This window comes from Loxodonta africana, chromosome 7 (genome assembly GCF_030014295.1).
Source record: "Loxodonta africana isolate mLoxAfr1 chromosome 7, mLoxAfr1.hap2, whole genome shotgun sequence".
Taxonomy (NCBI): domain Eukaryota; kingdom Metazoa; phylum Chordata; class Mammalia; order Proboscidea; family Elephantidae; genus Loxodonta; species Loxodonta africana.
In genome coordinates this window covers 67,074,810-67,093,765 of record NC_087348.1, presented here as the reverse complement: position 1 = coordinate 67,093,765, position 18,956 = coordinate 67,074,810, and the positions used below count along the sequence as shown (strand labels likewise).

Below are 18,956 nucleotides of genomic sequence, written 5' to 3'. Positions count from 1 at the left end.
TCCTAGCTGAGAAGCAGTCTCAGGATTTCTCTCTCTCTCAGTTGGTATTCATTCCACAATCTTTTATTGCATGATTTCTATGTGCTAAACACTGTACTAGGAAATCTATATGTATTTTTTCTCTTTTAATCCTTATAAGCAACTATGAACTAGGTAATAATCTCATTTCACAGAATTGGAAACTGTACAAAAATATTAAATACATTCTGACCAAGGATACAATAGAAGGTCCCAGTTAGAATGGGAGAAAAATGTAGAACAAAATTCAAATTCCTAAAAAAGGCCAGACCTACTGGGCTGACAGAGACTAGAGGAACCTCTGCAACTATCGCCCTAAGATACCCTTTGAACTTGGCACTGAAGCTACTTTTGGAGGTCACCTTTGAGCCAGATAATAGAATGGCTTATAAAATAAACAACATGACCCGTGAGTAATGAGCTCCCTTAAACAATCAACTATATGAGACCAAACAGTCAACATTCACCCAAAAGCAATGATGAGGAGGCAAGGTGGAGAAGGGAAGCTAGATCAATGGAAATAGAATGGAAATGATGAGAATGGGAGAAAAATGTAGAACAAAATTCAAATTCCTAAAAAAAGGCCAGACCTACTGGGCTGACAGAGACTAGAGGAACCTCTGCAACTATCGCCCTAAGATACCCATTGAACTTGGCACTGAAGCTACTTTTGGAGGTCACCTTTCAGCCAGATAATAGAATGGCTTATAAAATAAACAACATGACCCGTGAGTAATGTGCTCCCTTAAACAATCAACTATATGAGACCAGTCAACATTCACCCAAAAGCAAAGACGAGGAGGCAAGGTGGAGAAGGGAAGCTAGATCAATGGAAATAGAATGGAAATGATGAGAATGCTGACACATTTTGAAAATTGTAACCAAAGTCATGAAACAATTTGTATAAAAATTGTTAAATGGGAACCTAATTTATTGCATAAACTTTCACCTAAAACCCAAAATATATTTAAAAAATATTAAATAACTTCTCCAGGATCACATCGCAGCATTTGCAAGAAGCCAGAGGACCGTTATGACATTTCTTCCTAGATAACAATTTTATTTCACATTATACCATTGAAGTGTGTCAGTCATATTTGTTTTAATGCAAAACTAATATGGGATAAGATGTAAAATTCACATACACTTAAGAAAGAAAATATAAAATTTCAAAGAAATTTTGAACTTTTGGCAGGCAGCTTTGGGATCAGGTCCTTAAGCTGCTGGAGGGCTTATGGTCAATCTGGTCTGCCTAGAGTTACTTCAGTGGGGAGGCATTGTTCCTGTCTATGGCTTGCTGGATCTAACTAATCACAATCTAAAGAACCCGCCATCCTAGCAGGGTTTATATTATGATGTTTTCCAAAAGTTCTAATCACTCAAGATACCAAATCAGTTAGGTTTCAGTAGAAAAGATAAGACTATTATCTTTTACTCAGTAACACTTTGGAAACAAGGATTAGTCATCACTAAATGGGTTTGCTTTCTTTTACCTAATTCATAAGTCTCTTCCTGGTGTTGGCCTTTCCATTTACCTAAAGAGGATCCTCTTCCCAAGCTTCCCCCAATGGGGCTGGGGATGCTGCTTTTGTTTGGCAGATTTACTGGGCTGGTTTTGCTGGCTGGGAAGAGGCTCTGGGTGGGCGAAGTTGGGGACTTAACAGGCTCGGCTGTCTTGGGTCGGGATGAGAGATTCAGCGGCTGTGCTGCTGCTTCATCCTACAAGAGTTTAACATAAATAATTATTTTAAAAAAGAAAGACAAATGAAGCACATTATCACTTACTAAGCCACAGTTATTTTACACCTCAGAGACAATGCCACGTTCTCCTACAATAATAACAAAAGAAGCTAATTATCTACCTCCTTGAAGATTGATCGGAAGGAAACCTCATTAATTTCCCTGTGTTATGCTTCTATTTATGTTAACTGTGTAGTTGGATCATTCTTTTTGCCAAATTAAAATCTGAATTAGCTCACATTACAGCTTAATTTCCTAATGTGTTTTCAGGGATCTAAATTAACCTAGGGCATTTACAAAGAATTATTTAAAATTTCAGCAGCTCTGTAGTGCTTTTGTGTGATTCTCTCTGAAAAGTTCCTGGAACTATAAATAGGCTCTGCAGCTAATTTTTTAATATATATTTTAAATCAAACAATTGCAAGTACTTTAAAAATGGAAACACGGAGAACCTTCTTCTGATCTCCTGGGTCCCTGCCCAGGAAGCCGCATGCCACAGCACGGCTTCTATGTGGCTTTCTGGGTGTGGGCACTCTTTATGGTCTACATTCTGGTTCCCTATTCATGTTTAAAATTAATTTTTGCAAAGGGAAAGCACACGTTATAATTACATTTTACATACCATGCTATACACGATTTATTTTTCATGTTTAAAGTGATGCTTCTTCAAATTCTTTGCTACATATATTTACAGAATGTCTATTTTAAGACAGCATGTCTTTCTTCACTGAGCCCAGTATTCAAATATCTGGCTTGTAACTCTAGTTTAGCCAGGAGCTTGAAAGCTAAGCTCTAGCCTTTATTTTGTCTCATTTCTCCTGCTATAAAATACTCATAACAACACTTTCCTCATTCTAGAAATTCAGTTGTAATATCAGCATATTCATTTAAATGTTCGGTTTTAAGATCAGCATTATTATGCTCTAAAATAAAATTGCCAGCAAATGTTAATTCCCATTTTGCTTCTGAGAAGTCACAGAAAACTTGCTTTCAATGTTACTGTTTCAAACATACAGTAGAGCTTGGAAACAGAACATTCTTCCCCTTGGTAAACATCAGACCTCACTGGGGCTCAGTTTCTTCATCTGTAAAACGGGGGTCTGACACTAGATGATCTCTAAAGTCTCTTCCACTACTAAGGACCATTGATGAATAGGGAACAAAAAGGGAAACCAGAAAATAATAGGGAAGGAGGATGGGAAAGAGAAAATAAAAATAAAATGCAGAGAGGGACAATTATGTACCAAGCACCGTACTCAGCATTTTAATACCCGTCAGCTCATTTAACCACCAATAACTATGAGGTTGCCGGTATTATTCTAAATTTACAAATGAGAAAATGGGGGTCAGAGTGATAAAATCACTGTCCAAAGCCACACAGGTAGTAAACGGAGGGGCAGAATTTCAATTCTAGTTTATCAGACTCCAAATTCCAGGCCCCTTTTCTACTAGACTGCCAGAGGTTTTTTCTATTAGACTGCCAGAGAAAATAAGTCATTTGTTTGATAATGCAATCATGCCCTAGATATTATTATTGCTACATCTTTATGTTCACTAATCTTTTCATGTGTAAGGTCTAACCTGTTGTTAATCTCATCCAGTGTATTTTTCATCTCAAGCATTGTGTTTTTTCATTTCTCAAGTTCAATTTAGGTCTTTAATGCCTTGCTTATCATCCCCATGTTTTCCTCTACCTTCTTGAACACAGGGAGTATATAGCAACTGCTTTTTTCTTTTTTTTCCAGTCTTGAATATGATGCTATTTATTTCTATAATGCAATGATTGCCACTTCCACCAACAATACCACTGGGACTGGGTGTGGGCATGGGCATCGCCTACCAACTCCCTTCCACCACGCAGGGTAGCTGGGGCTCCTCACAGGTTGTCCTGGCCTGACAGAAACCTTGTGCAAAGCAAGCCTCGGGTTAGGAGGAATAAGAACAGCCCTAAACAAGAATGCCATAGATTACCACTTGCCTTACACAAAAGAAGCATAAATGTTTCTCAGATCGTTGTATGCCTTTGGTCAATTTCCAGAACGCTGAGTGCTTGTGTCAATTTTTTCCAGTTTTATATGTGCCATTTTCAGAATTGCCTACCTCCTCACTTGGCTATAGCCAGAAGTCTCCTATAATAGCTGTTTTGACTATCTTTATCTACTAATTGTATCAACTGTGTTATTTTGGAGTCAGAGTCTGTTTCTATTGATTAATGTTTCTCCTTATTATTGTTCATATTTCCCTGTTTCTTTGCAAGCCTGGCAATTATTGGATGCCACATACTGTGAATTTTACAGTTCAGTGGAGTTTTATGTATTTCTTTAAATATCTGCCGACTTTGTTCTGAAATGTAGAACAATTGGACCCTTTCTAGGCTTACCTTAGGAGCCTGGGTGATACAAATGGTTTGAGATCGGCTGCTAACCTAAAGGCTGGCAGTTGGAACTCACCCAGCAGCTCTGTAGAAGAGAAGGCCTGGGAAATGCTTCTGTAAAGATTACATCCAAGAAAAATCAATGGAGCAGTCCTACTGTCTAACACATGGGTCACCATGAATCTGGAACCATTTCTAAGACAGCTTTCAACAACAGGCTTACTTTTAAGTTTGGTTATGTAAGTCCAGAATAACCATCGATCTAAGGCTAATTTGGCTTCACTACTGAGGTAATATCCTTCTGGAAACTCTACTTGATGCCTAAATGTCAGGAGATCTTTCTACTCTGGTTAATAAGAATAAAAACTATTTCCAGTCACTTGTGAATTTTGCAATTGTTTTGCCTGCTACATTCTAGTGTTTGTTCCCTGGCCTCAGCTAGTTTCCTCGTATGCAGGTGTGGATCAATACTCAGCTAAAGACTCAGGGGAATCTTCTGTAGATTTTCAGCAATCTCTCTCTCTCTGCGCAGTTCTCTCCTCTCTGGTATTCTGCCTCACAGATTCTATCCACTCAGCATCCCTAAACTCTGAACACTGTTTCTATTCAGGAACATTGCCAAGCTCTATATGGTACCCCTCCCTGCACTGTTACCTGAAAACACCCAACAGACAGTAAGCTGCCACAACTGTAGTGCTCATTTTGTTTCCCTTCTCTCAGGTATCACTGTTCTATTGTCAAGTGTCTGAAAACCATCACCTTATATATTTTGTCCTGAGTTTTAGTTGTTTAAGCCAGGAGGGTAAGTCTGATCTCTGTTCCTCCATTATGATTGAAAGCGGAAGTCCTCTAGGTGTTAGGCTCTCTCTCAGTACACAACCATATACTTCATTCACAACCGCCATCGCCACCACTGCCAGATCCTTTACTGCCATCACCATTACCACCACTAACATTTCTGAAATCCTCACTATATGCTATGGGGTATGTTATCTCATTTAAGACCCATAATAATATTAACTCTGCCTTTACGGAGGAGAAAACTAAGGCTGAAATAATTAAATAACTTGCCCAAGATTGTGCACCTAGTAAAAGTGGTACAAGTGAAATTTGAGCAGAGGCATTTGACTTTCTGATTTTGACATTTATAGTAGTTAAAAATTCTGGGAGAAAAAGGACATAAGACCAACCAAGCTTATTTTTGTTTCCTTCAGCCAACTATGCCCTATGTAATGTTTGAATTTCAAATGAGTGGTCGTGTTACACACAGACATAAAGCAATGAGTATAGAGGAAACCCTGAGAGATTTTGGTGACTACAATTCTTTCAATTAACAAACTATGAGATTATTCTTAGAACTTTGTCAATAATACACAGGAGATATTATTCGTTTTTATTTAAAACATTTGATTGTGTCTTGGTCTATATATTTTTACCCACACATACAATAAACAATCTAATGAGTATAAGAAATGTTTCTTTTGTTATTAACATAAAACAAAAAGTCAAGTCAAATTATATATAGCATTCCCTAAGAATCTGCATGTGGTCAAGTGAGTAATAAAATTCAGTTGGCCCACAAAGCTGGAATGGTAAAAGCAGATATAAACTTGAATTTAACCAGGGAACATTTTACTCATCCAGTAAAGACTTGGTTTGGTACAGTTCCATTTGGCCAACTCACATACAAAAAGACTTTTTCATGTTAAAATATTTAATACTCAATAGCCTAAGTCACTGATGTATGATATGCTCAGACTCTAACAACTATGATTAAACAAAATGCCTTAGTTTGAGTTGTAGTATTCTGATGTGTTTTCACAAATTATTTGAAACACAAAATAGATAGGGTTGTTTCCATAAGTAATGCTGTCTTATGAATATAAACTCTTGTCATATCTCAATATTTCTAACAACAAAACATAACTGTTCATCTACTTCTTTGGAGAATCTAAAAGCATCAGTGACATTAAACTAAATCCTTTGGGTAGGAGCAGAAACAGAACTCTCTTATTAATGATGTTTACTTTTTTGATCTTCAGTATTTGGAATCCATATTTTTAAAAGACTTCCTAAAATCTCAAAATTCCTATCTACAAATTTTGAGAAGTAAAACAATTTCACTGGTTTTATAGTATCCAATGCTGAATTTTGTTTGCCTTGATGTTTCCTACACGAAGATCTGATAATTGTAAAGTTTTTCCAAACGCAGTACTTTTGGAATGTTACAATAAAAAGCTGTGTGCTTAGCATGCCCCTCCAAGTAGATAAGTCAATTTATTAAAAAAAAAAAAAATGTTTCTTTGAACTGTTTGAATTTAGTAATTCAACATAGGAAACAAAAAACAAACAAACCCACTGCCATCGAGTCAATTCCGACTCAGAGCTACCCTACAGGACAGAGTAGAACTGACCCATGGGGTTTCCAAGGAGCAGCTGGTGGATTCGAACTCTGACCTTTTTGGTTAGCAGCCGAGCACTTAACCACTGTGCCACCAGGGCTCCTAGGAAACAAAGGCAATCATGAAAACCAACTGGTACCACCTATAGGCACCAGCTGCAGCGCTAAGTTGGAATGGTACATCTGTTTCCCTCTGCTCCAAGTGCTTCCTAATTGTCTAGTTTCAAGGCACTGAAAATAAGTGCAGAAAAGCATTTATTAATGCCCCTCCCGTAACTTGGGAGAGCCTGCTTATCCTATTACAACTATATCATTAAAACTATGACTAGGTAATGCCACTACTCATCCCTCAGAGCCCATATTTATAAATATTGTTTAAGGTGAGGGCTTCATTCACTATATATAAAGTCCTGCATTGGATTCTTCCTTGTCCCCTTTTTTAAATCTAAGGTTTTGAGATCCTCCATCTCTGGTACTGTAAGTTGGCTCTCTACCTCTTTAAAGAACATGGAGAGAAGTGTCACAAGTCTATGACAAAAAGTGGCAATAAAACCACAGCCATTTATGCCAATGAACATTAAAAAAATAAAAGCCAGAATCCAAAGGGAAAAAACTCTTGAGAAGTGAGTGTGCAGATTTACGTAAAGATCTCAGAATATGGCACTATTGTTATCAAAAGGGAAACACCTGTTTCTCAATGCTCAATCATGAAATTTACCATAAAGAGAAGCATTTTGGGGTTCCTTTTATGTTGGTATGCTTCCTGCTGTTTATTCTCAATACAGACTGGTTCACTACGTTTCTTGTGATGCTATTTTCCAAACTGTTTCCACAATCCTGCAAAGCAAGTACCTTAACTTGAGTTACAGGGCTGGTCCCTCTCTTTTCATTTTTTATCCCGGTAGGTGAGACTGCCCCTGCTGTGTTTGGTGGCTGTGGAGTTGATGGCATCTTTGCTCCAGGTGACACCTGCATGCTGGCCAGCTGAGCTGCATAGAGCTGCTGCAAAACAGAGAAGACAAACATTGATCTCTTTAAATGCAGCTGAAATGGAGTTTCAAAAAACTTACCATATTGTTAGATAATTATTTCTCTGACAGTCTTGCAATTTCACTGTTTTTTTTTTTTTTTTTTTTAAAGATGAAAATGAGAGAGACCACGTAATACAACAGAGAGAAAGAACAATGGTATGGGAGCCGTGGTTCTGTTCCTGGTTCTTCTAGAAACCACTTTACGACCCTAGACAAAGGACCTCTCTAGAACTCAGTTTTTTCATTGTAGAAAAAGGAATTTGACTAAATGGTCTTTAAAAATTCTTTTCGATGCCTTTGTTTGTAAAACATTCTTTAATTTTTTTGGTATGACCATTTATGTCATTTTAATACTCATGACCTAAGAAACTTTACCCTGAACTTTTCTAGGGACTCCTGAAAGAACCACATCTTTCCTATTTCGTACTGGCCAAGCTTCCCTGGGGAAGCTGATCCTTCTGCATCGTAAGAGTGCTGCCCCCTAAGATCCCTGGGACCTTATTTCTAGGCAGCATATAACACAATTCTCAACTGAATATGGCCAGATTTTTTTGGGGGGTGGGGGGGAATCAAGCTTCATTTTCCCAGCACAGGAGCTGCCTACTTAATTCGTAACCCAAACAGGCGATAAAGTGCTTTCTTTATATCCAAGAGCAGATCACCGGGGTTTCTCTTTAACAAACCAATGATATGCTTACTCATTCTATCTGCTCAGCTTTAAAGGGTTTCTCTTCCCTGAGAAATGATAAGCAGGCTACCTGACATTATAAATCTTTAAATTGTCAACCCCAAAATATGTTGATTTATCTGAATAAGGGCCAAAGATTGAAAGACAAATGGGCCACCCTCTTTTTATATAATTTTAATTTTTATCAAAATGTAATTCTTGTACATAGTTTTACAAGTGCTTGTGGCATAGTGGTTAAGTGGCATAGTGGCATAGTGGTTAAGTGCTATGGCTGCTAACCAAAGGGTCTGCAGTTCAAATTCGCCAGGCGCTCCTTGGAAACTCTATGGGGCAGTTCTACTCTGTCCTATAGGGTCACTATGAGTCGGAATCGACTCGATGGCAATGGGTTTGGCTTTTTTGGATGTCATTCTGCTTCCTGATTCTTTGTTCGCAATCTATTTTCTGTTTCTGAAAGCACTTAAGGTCTTCCCTTTATACCCAAGGTTCTGAAATTTCACAACGATGTCCCTCTGTTGACTCTTTGACATTAATTGTTCTGGGCACTCAGTCAGCCTTTTTAATTGGAAACTCATGTCCTTCAATTTTAGGAAATGTTTTGGTGTTGTTCATTGATAATTTTCTCCCCTCTGTTCCCCTTCTTGATTTCATATCAGATAAATGTTGGATTTCATTATTGAGCTCTAATTTTCATATTTTTCCTCCTAATTGCTACCTCTTTGACCTTTTGTTGTACTCTATGACAATTTTTTTCTTCCAATTTTATCTTCCAACCCTTCTATGAATTTTTTTTTAATTTCTGCTATTATAACTTTAAGGGCACTTTCTTATTTTCTGATTATTTCTTTTTATAGCATTTTTTGTTCTCTTTTCTGTTTGATAATATTAATTACAGGTTTGGAGTTTGTTTTTAACATTTTTCTGTTCTGTGCATTGTTGTCTCTCTTCTAAGATGTTTAAGTTCTTTCATATTAGAGGCTTTTCTAAAGCATCTGGTGTTCCTTGCCTGTTTAATACATCTATAATCATTTAAAAAAAAAAAAAGTTACCATTGAGTCGATCCCAACTCATAGCGACCCTATAGGACAGAGTAGAACTACCCCATAGGGTTTCCAAGGAGCGGGTGGTGGAGTCGAACTGCCAATCTTTTGGTTAACAGCCATAGCTCTTAACCACTGTACCACCAGGGCTCCTATACAATCACAATGTATTCAAAAGTTGACTGGAAGGTCTGAGTATGCAAGGTAGACTTATTGACTGGTAGGCTTCAATATAAGGTAATGATGCAGACAGTCAGCTATTTCATTGGGGGCCCACAAGTGTCAATATCTGTAGGTCATTTCTTTTAGGCCTAGATCATTCTCCCAGAGAGCTATCTTCAAATTTCCAACTTGGCTGGAGTATAGGCTTGTATGCCATCATTCAGTGTGCTAAGCAGGAGAAGGCCGCTGTGGGAGCTCACTGTCTAGTTTATCATGAAGCCTCTCTGTTTTCAAAATGGCACTATCACCCACTCTCAGCTATGCTTGATGTTCCCAAGAACAAAATCTATTAAGTTCAATTTCTCAAGAGAATAAACCTCCAGTACTCTGTTAGGTTGTGTACTGGGGAGGGGAGTGGGAGGCAGAGATGGTAGTTGCCTGGATGCATGAGGCTGAGGAGGAATCTGGAGATCTAATAGTTCCTTATTATCTATTTTCAACCTCTTAAACCTGCCTTCAATGACACATGGTGGCTTCAATTCCTAAGCATTTCAGAGGTTCAGCTCCTAATTGTGCTTGATTTTTTTTGGCTTTACACTTTAAAGATTTAGGGATTTTGTTTTGTTAAGACAGTTACAAATCTATCCATTTCCCATCTTCCAATTTCTTTTTAAATCTTCTCTAGTTGTATTCGAAGGTTTACACTTTTAATCCTTAAGCGTCAATTTATTAGGTTTTGGGTAAAACTGGCAACAAATGAATGTGTCAATCTGCTATGGTTAACCAGAAGTCAAGTACTCTAATCTTAACACTATTTAATGCTTGGAAACTCCTTTCAATTATTTTACTTTCTTCTTTTTACCAAGATTAAGCTATTACTTTGATAGTCACATTTCTATCATAGTAAATAGAAAGCTTCCTGGTTCATCAGACACAGAGAAAACAGCTCAAACTTCGTCATAGTAGAAAAAGAGAAAAAACAGGTGGTTTCTATGTAATCTCCAGCATTACTATCACTCAGATGGACAAATAAAAAAAATTACAGTAATCAAAAACAGACGTTTCAGCACATGTAATTAAATGAAAGCTTAATAAAGAATAATTTGCAAGGGCCAGATGTGCTTATGTCATGATTGTTGCTTTCTTTGGAACAATTTTTCTAATATAACAAGTCTCTAAAGAAATTAAAGTTTCATAATTTTGTATGTGCAATGACTCAGTGGCAAGAAAAATTCGCAAGTAAGAATCAGTCAAACTGCCAGAACTTAGAGCAAAAAAGGGGTATCTTTGTTTCTTTTTTATTCTTTTGTACCCTTTTTCTCTGAAATTCAGCCAAGTGCCTTCAAAGGTGGGGGGTACAGGTGAAGCTTATAAAAAATACCTGTTTGGATTAAATCAGTGAAGGAAAGTTTTACACTGAATGAAGGGGTGATGGTTGAGAGTTGAAGAAAGGTTGGCTATACAGTGGCTAGTATCATGAGCAACATGTGCTACTAGTGAATGTTAAAGAATCATGAAATCTTGGAGTTGAGAGAGTCATTAGACATCATTTATGCTTTCATTTTACTTAAGTAATTCAAAAGATCAAAAGAAAGTCAATGCTCAGTTCTTCGGGGAACTTCAATTAGGTGAAAAAAGCAGAAAAACAAATCTTTGGAAATAAATCTATTCTTTTAAAAAGCTGACTAAATCCAGTAATTCTTCAGATTGATTGAACAAGACAGTTGCTTTTGAGAAACAGAGTAGTACTAATTGCTGCCTCTAAAGTTTTGATAATCGTTTATTTTATACCTCTTTCCAGTGTGTTGTACCTAAGAGAGTTTACCACATAAACTCTGAGATTCCTCAGAATTGATTCTTGTGGGTTGTGATTACTGATATATTAGAGGCAAGGAAAATACAGCCACATTCCATAAAACATACAGTTCTGGGTAAACTGGACAGTAGGATATCAGATAAGATTTAGTAGAATGAGCCCTGAAGTAAAAATCGAAAATGAAGTTCAGTGAAAAGATAGAAGGCACTCAGAAAAATAGAAATGTTCATATTCTATCTAATAAAACATGTTTTAGGTATAAGTATCATGCTTTTCTCCCTGGGTGGTGCAAGCAGTTTGTGCTCAACTTCTAACCTAAAAGTTGGCAGTTCAAACCCACCTAGTGGCACCACCAAAGAAAGTCCTGGCAATCTGTTTCCTTAAAGATTACAGCCAAGAAAACCCCACGCAGCAGTTCAATTCTGTAACACATGGAGTCGCCATGAGAGAGGATTGACAGCAACGTGTTTGGTTTGGTTTTTGTTATGCTTCTCAGATGGAGAACTTTAGATTTGACTTTGATAATAAGAATGCCATTCATTAAATAGTTATAAGTTATGAAACAATTTCACAGATAGCACATTTTCTAAGCTAACATTAATTGAATGTGTTCTGTGTGCAAGCTTTGTGTTAGGAACTGAGGAAGATTCAGAGATAAAATTCTTGGACCAAGCTTACAGCCCTGGAAGAGATGTGCAATATAGATCCTAACTGATCTGCACCTTTCTTGTGGTGCTAATAACTTTTTTAAAAAACTCTGTGTTTAGACATGTACATATGTCTTACCATGCTTAATGGATTGTAAGCTTATTGAAGGCACATTCAATTTAATTATTTTTGAATGCCTAGCACAAAGAGTGGTGTTTTTCAAAAAAGATACCTAATCAATATTTTCTGAATGAATTGACATACTATATAAAATAACTAGATGTTAGGAAGGTGAGATATTGTCTATAAATGAGGCAATAGAAGTGGTATATGAATACATATATATTACATATGTAATAATTTTATGGTGTGGAGTTTAAAAAATAAAAGGAAAATAAGTTCATTCCAAGTTAAATTATATTGTTTCACAAGAAATTATTCTTTTCAAGTCGTTTGCTAAAATGTTGACTAGATAGCTGCTGAATAACTGCTAGCTTTACTGATCTATTTCACACTTTGCATTTCTAACACAAATTATACTGTTTGAGCAGTAATTGAGCTCTGGTGGCACAATGGTTTAGTGCTCGACTGCTAACCAAAAGGTGGCGGTTTGAATCCACCAGCAGCTCTGCAGGTGAAAGCTATGGCAATCTGCTTCCGTAAAGATTACAGCTTTGGAAACCCTTTGGGGCGGTTTCACTCTGTCCTATAGGGTCGCTAAGAGTCAGAACCGACTCTATGGCAAACAACAACATTATAGTACTAATTTTTCTTCTCAGTCAAGTTACTAACAAATCTAAAGTTTCTCTAATTGTTACTGCATCCCTTTTTGAAAGGATATAAAGCAAAATAAATAGCATGAATTAGAATGTCTCTTTGGATACTAATAGTTTAGGAAGGAAAACTCTGATGAACTATTACATCAGGGTTTACAAAAGTGTCATTCTCCGATCTTAATTCACAGTTATAATGATGGTAATAATGAATATTCATTCCCAAATACAGTTAAAGTTATAAAAAAGAAAATGTAGTAAAGCTTGTAACAGGCTTAACCAAAGTCCCATACACATGTAAACTTCGGTGAAGACTGTTTTGTAAATGCAGATTTTTTCACTTCCATTTTGAAAAATGCTCAGTGATTATTCAGAATACTGAATTATTTCTTTATTCAAGATATATAAAGGACATACAGTGCATATATATATATATATATAAATGAGTCTGGGTAAGTGTTTTTCAAAATTATAAAATCACTCATTTTATGGAAGCATTTAAAGAAATGCTTTTACTTTATTTAATGGCTTTCAAAAGCCCCTTTTTCTTATTAGTTCAGTTTTAACAGAATTGCCAGCATTAAAATTTTGGTAAGCTGAACAACGAACATACTTAGCATACAGAAGCGAAAGGGCCCTAACAGATCATTTAGTCTGTCTGACCTTCTCATTCTACAGATGAGCTTAGGTCTAGGGATTATAAATTGTTTGCCCAAGATCATGCAATTAGTTAGTATAGGAGCCAGGAGAAGAAGCCAGGTCTCCTCTCACTCAACCATTACTAGGATATCATTTAAATCAGAAATTGATATATCAAAATCAACCTCAAACTTTTCAAGCACATTTCCAGAATTTACGAATTTGTTTAATGACAAATCTTCATTAAACGCTTTTTTTATTAATAAGCACTATGCTAAATACTGGAGGTACAACCAGCAACTCAGAAATGATTCCTGCCTTAAAGGTGTTACCAGGGGAAACTGATATGAAATAAGTATTTAGACCAGCAGCTATGAAATAATGGTTAGGATAAGTGCTGAGAAAGAAAAGTACAGATGTCAAGAGACCATCTAACAAAGGTACTTAACATAATCTGAAGAGTCAGATAGCTTCTTTATGGAAATACCATTTTAAATGAATAAGAACTATCCAAGTTGATAAACAACATTCCAGAAAGCAGAAACAAAAAGCATTATGGCTCTGAGGTAGAAGTGAAGGTAGAGTTTTTGAGAAACTTGAAAATGACTGATGTGGCAGGACTGTTAAGTCAGAGTAGAGTGGAGGAGAAGAGGCTATAGAGCGGGTAGGGTCTTATGGGCTGCATTAATAATTATAGACTATCCCAAGAAAAGAGGTATTTAGAAGGAGAGATGAACTAAAACCAAGAAACACGGAATCTTTTTCATGCTTTATCACTGATTCCTTAACCAACCATTTAAATAAATTGGATTAAGAAAATCATATGAATATTTCACATATCCACAAATAGACATGTTTAATAGTGTTTCTAGAGTTCTGTGTATTGAAATTAGCCTAAAAGATACATCTATCCCTCATTTGGGTTCTAATGACACTTTAGTAACTAACTCTCCATAGATTGAACACAAAGAAATAAGTCTCCTTAGATTCAACACCAGCCTTTGAAATTCTTGAGTGTCTGCGAGTACGTGCGCTCATCACGAGCAGGGCCTAGGAAATACATTGTGTCACTGTTGTATTTGGGAAGACAGACATGCTTTAACACAATATAGACAAACTGATGTAAAATTATATGAGTAGTGTCACAGTATCTATATTGACCATAATGTGTAGTATATATTTTTATATCTGCTTTCTATGATAAAATTATGTAAGGTCTCCAGTGAAGAATGCCATAGAAAAAAGGTTCATGGCCTTTTTTATTTTTTCAAATCCCATGATGCACATAATCGTATAACCAGTCATCCAACTATCACTCATTCCTTTGTGTGTTAATTCAATAAACCTATACTGATCACTTATTCGTAAACCCTGGTGGCATAGTGGTTAAGTGCTACGGCTGCTAACCAAAGGGTCGGCAGGTCACCAGGCGCTCCTTGGAAACTCTATGGGGTAGTTCTACCCTGTCCTATAGGGTTGCTATGAGTTGGAATCGACTCGATGGCACTGGGTTTTGGGTGGAGCACTAATTCGGATACTATGCTGGGTATTTTACAGTTATTTCATTTAATTGTCAAAATAACTATACGAGATATGAATTATTATGCCATTTTAGAGTAGTCTCACTTTTAAGTTTTTTCATTCTTTCTGCTTTTTTGTATGCTAAAATTACGTTATTTTAAATTGTACTGTGAATCACAATGAAACCCATTTCCTGTTCCTAGCTACCACACAAAGATGGCCTTCTAAGGAGAAGAGAGATTCTGATGTGGCTGCTATACTGAGCACTCAAAGAGAAAACTGTATTTCCAGATGTCTTATACCTTTACTGTTTCTAAAATAGCATTTCACAATCGTCAAGTGGAAAAAGAAGGCTTAATGTTACCACCAACCACCTTGAAGGAGTAAATGCATAATTCTGATTAAACAACTCCCTTCTCCAACCAAGCTTTGAGGTATAGTAGCAAACACCTTAAATACCGTGGTGACACATGTTGAATAAACTGATAAGGAAAAGAGAAGAGTATGAGTAGAAATAGGAGAACTCAGTAAAATGGAAAGTGACAGGTGCTTTATATTGGCACCAGCACGATGCCATATATGAAAACCAACAGTGAAAAAGCAGCCACAGCTTCACATACTGATTCTCATTGGAGTAAATTCTCCTGTGTTTTGTCATCTCAATTAAAAAGGGCATTTTAAAGTGGTCTGTCAGAATCTGGCCCGGGGGAGGGGGGAACTCTCCCTCAAATACAACATGTCCGTTGGTGGAGAAAGAGGAAAGAAAGGGAAGAAAAGATGATATTCTATAAAAACAGGTTCAATAAGCACTAACAAAAGATTGCAACTCATCTCTATTTACCCCATTTCCTGTGGTTCCACCTAATACCTAACGGCTTTGGGTCTGAGGAGCCGAGTCCTTGCCTGAGCTCAGCTACCCAGGTTAATTCAGACCCTGCTCTTATGTACCAGAGACTATCAGCAGGTCAGTGGAGAAACTGGAAAAAAAAAACAAGTAGGGTAAAGGAGGCATCCTTAAGGGAATGCCTTTATTTACTTGATTGATGCTGCCTAACACCAAACCCCAAGCCTGGCTCAATTCTCCAGGCATATCCTGGGTTTTGTTACCTTCTCAAAACAATGCTGACTACCACTCCTCTGCTTACCAAGTAAGGCAAGCTATAAAGCTGGACAAGTTCAGCTGTGAGAAGGTGGAAACGGAGACAGGGGTAATTAAGCAGCCCGATTTAGTGCTTGTTCAGCACAGGGAAGAAAGTGTGTCAGTTACAAGTTGTTGCAGACTGAGGAGACAGGTTAAAAATAATTATTTGAAAGAGATCACAAATACTTCTCATAAACCTCCAATGTCAAAAAAATGATCCAGGAAATATAGCTGTTTTATGAAAGGAAACAACTGAAGTCCTTGTTTTCAGCATAGAAGGTACTTGTTTAGCTACACTTCCAGTATTTGACACCAAAGAAAATTAGCTGTGGGGACAGGAAGTAAGAGATGAAACAGAGGAAGAATTACTACTCTCACTCCTCACATATCAGGTTCATTTCCAAGTCCATCTCCTTGCCCCTCCTACATATTTTTCCGTTGCTATATTTTTTCCTTTCTTGTTAACTCTACCTGTTTATTTCATAACTCTACTCATCCTTTGAGTCTCAACTAGAAAATTGCCTCTTCTTTGAAGTCTTATCTGACCACTGCATCCTTTGTGCTGCCACCATATCACATCCTCCTTTCCTGTGCACTTTATGGAATCTCTTTGTTTTCATATCTATCACATCAAATTCTGAGCTACTTAAGGGAAGAACTGAGTCTTATATTTCTTTATATCATTAGCACCTAACATAATGCCTGACATTTAATAGATACTTTGTTAACACTGATAATGAAAACCAGTTTGCTTCCATTCTTGCCTCTATCTTCCCAGAACTGCTATCACTTCTCCCCATACCCTTTTTTTTAGTATACCTTGCTCATACCCTCTCTAAAAGGAACCCAGAGATAGAGGTCATCTTTCCTTGTTTCTGTCTTCTTGAAGCTATAAGCACGTAAGTTCACCATGTAAGAGACCGATTGTCTCTCAAAGAAACACCAAATAACACAGTATTAGCAGGAGAAAGAATTCTAAACATCAGCCAACCTAACTCCTCTGCTTTACAGATGAAGAAAACTCAAGTCCAGAGATGGAAAGTTATCAAAGATATCAGCCGGTAATAGGTAGAAAAACTCTAGAACCCAGGTTCCCTACTTTCCCCAGCCAGTATTCATACTTAATCATTTCTCCTTGTGTTCTGTTCTCTAGGCAACTCTTTGCAAACAGAATTTGTACTTTCTATCAGAGCTTTTGGGTTGGATTACATAAAATGGATGTTTTTCCATGATTCTTTGTGGATTAAAGGAGGGAGTTATCCTAAATGTGCTTGAGAAGTAACTCTTGGACACCTGAGGATGATTTATGTTGCAGAATTTTATTTTAATATTTGTTTTAAAATGTACACATTTAAAAATGCAACCATAGTAATTAGGTTAAGGTAATTATTATAATCATGTTAAGGTGTTTTCAGATTTTTTAAATTAAAGTTTATGCAAATATATGTCAAGGGCCAAAAATCTGTCTCAGTTAAGAGCAGACCTATTTTTGCCCCCTTTGAGACTTCTGCCAAATGCCTTTCCACCACAACCACCGAAAAGATCGGACAAGCCTTGATTGTAAGCCACTGGAGGGAGAGCCAGGACCTGTTTAATTCATTTCATTATCCCCTGCAGCCTGCTCAAAAATGTCAACTAAAGAAAAATTAATTGAAAGAAGAGTTTTATTGGCTAGAAATCTTCTTGCTGATTTTCCCAACCACTGGGTAGCATACTTCTCTGACTTAACTCATTGCTAATGAAGGGCAGCCGCCTTCCCTTCATTAGCACAAGGAGTTAAGTCAGAAGAGATATGATGGGCATGGAGGAGAAAAGAACCTATAGAAAAGAGATTCAGAGGGAGGGTCAGGTCAAAGGCAAAGGGAATTTTTCCTTTAAAATTTAGAGACCATCAGGTAACAGAACACTGAACCCTCTGTTACAAAAAAGTCAGTGGGAAATCCTTCTCCAGTTGCACCATTTAAACTGCACCGCATGCAGGAGAGCATTTCCTTACGGAATACAGTTGCCCAAGTGCAAATAACTAAGAACAAACAAAACAACCTCCAACAGTTTTAATGAAAGAGTCTCTCTCTGCTACTTCCAAGAATCTCATCTCTCAGAGTGCTAAGTAAAATATGTAAATATATAATGCCTTATTTACAGAAATAAAAATTCAGTCATTGAAACAATTAGTAATTGGGTTCTTGAAGCAAGACCTCTGAAGAGGTGATAATGAAGGCAGTTGGAAATCCGCATTATGGAATGGATCTGATTGTTCTCCTTCTGTTTCCATGAACTGCGGCAGGCAATGCTGAAGAGATCCAGCACTCTAAATGTCCTCCAAGTGGTACAGCTTGCATTTGTAACGCTTATTTAACTCTTTCATCACAAAGCTGTAGCTCATCAGGTAAACCTTAAATGAGTGCATCTTTATTCTACCAATACCCCAAACCCATTGCCGTGGAGTCAATTCTGATTCACAGCTACCATACAAGACAGTTCCCATAAATAGGTGTCAAAGGGAAGTTTTGAACAGATATACATTTTTCAGTAAGTGTGCTGAGTTTCAATCAGAATCGACTCAACGGTAATGGGTGTGGTTTGGCTTAATAAACAAATATATGTTAGTTTCCCAATAATTAAAAGCAGAATTTCTTTGTAACCAAAAGATTAATTCATTCAATCCTTCATCCATTCATTCAAAAATTATTTGAGTGGCTTCTGTGGGCCAAGGAGCCCTGCAGGTGCAACCTAGTGTTTGGCTGCTAACTGAAAGGTTGGTGGTTTGAACCCACCAGCAGCTCCACAGGCGAAAGACTGGGCCACCTGCTCCCCTAAAGATTAAAAAACAAAACACCCCACTGCTATCAAGTCGATTCGGATGCACAGCAACCCTGTAGGACAGGGTAAAACTGCCATGTGGAGTTTCCAAGACTGTAATCTTTATGGAAGCAGACTGCCACTTCTTTCTCCTGGTGCAGC

At 37.2% G+C, this 18,956-nt stretch overlaps 1 protein-coding gene across 5 annotated transcripts in view; it reads right to left on the bottom strand.

Annotated features, from left to right (window-relative positions):
* The window catches only part of SOX6 (SRY-box transcription factor 6), a 647,578-nt gene that overhangs the window by 94,992 nt on the left and 533,630 nt on the right, over window positions 1–18,956 (bottom strand). For 3 of the 5 annotated variants that reach the window (XM_064288384.1, XM_064288383.1, XM_064288380.1), the window contains exons 10-11: window positions 7,386–7,535; window positions 1,512–1,737 (exon numbers count right to left, since the gene is read on the bottom strand). In XM_064288384.1, the coding sequence (XP_064144454.1) occupies window positions 1,512–1,737; window positions 7,386–7,535 (376 nt within the window). The remainder of the gene's footprint in view (window positions 1–1,511; window positions 1,738–7,385; window positions 7,536–18,956) is intronic. The other 2 variants (XM_064288385.1, XM_064288381.1) reach the window with 1 other exon arrangement.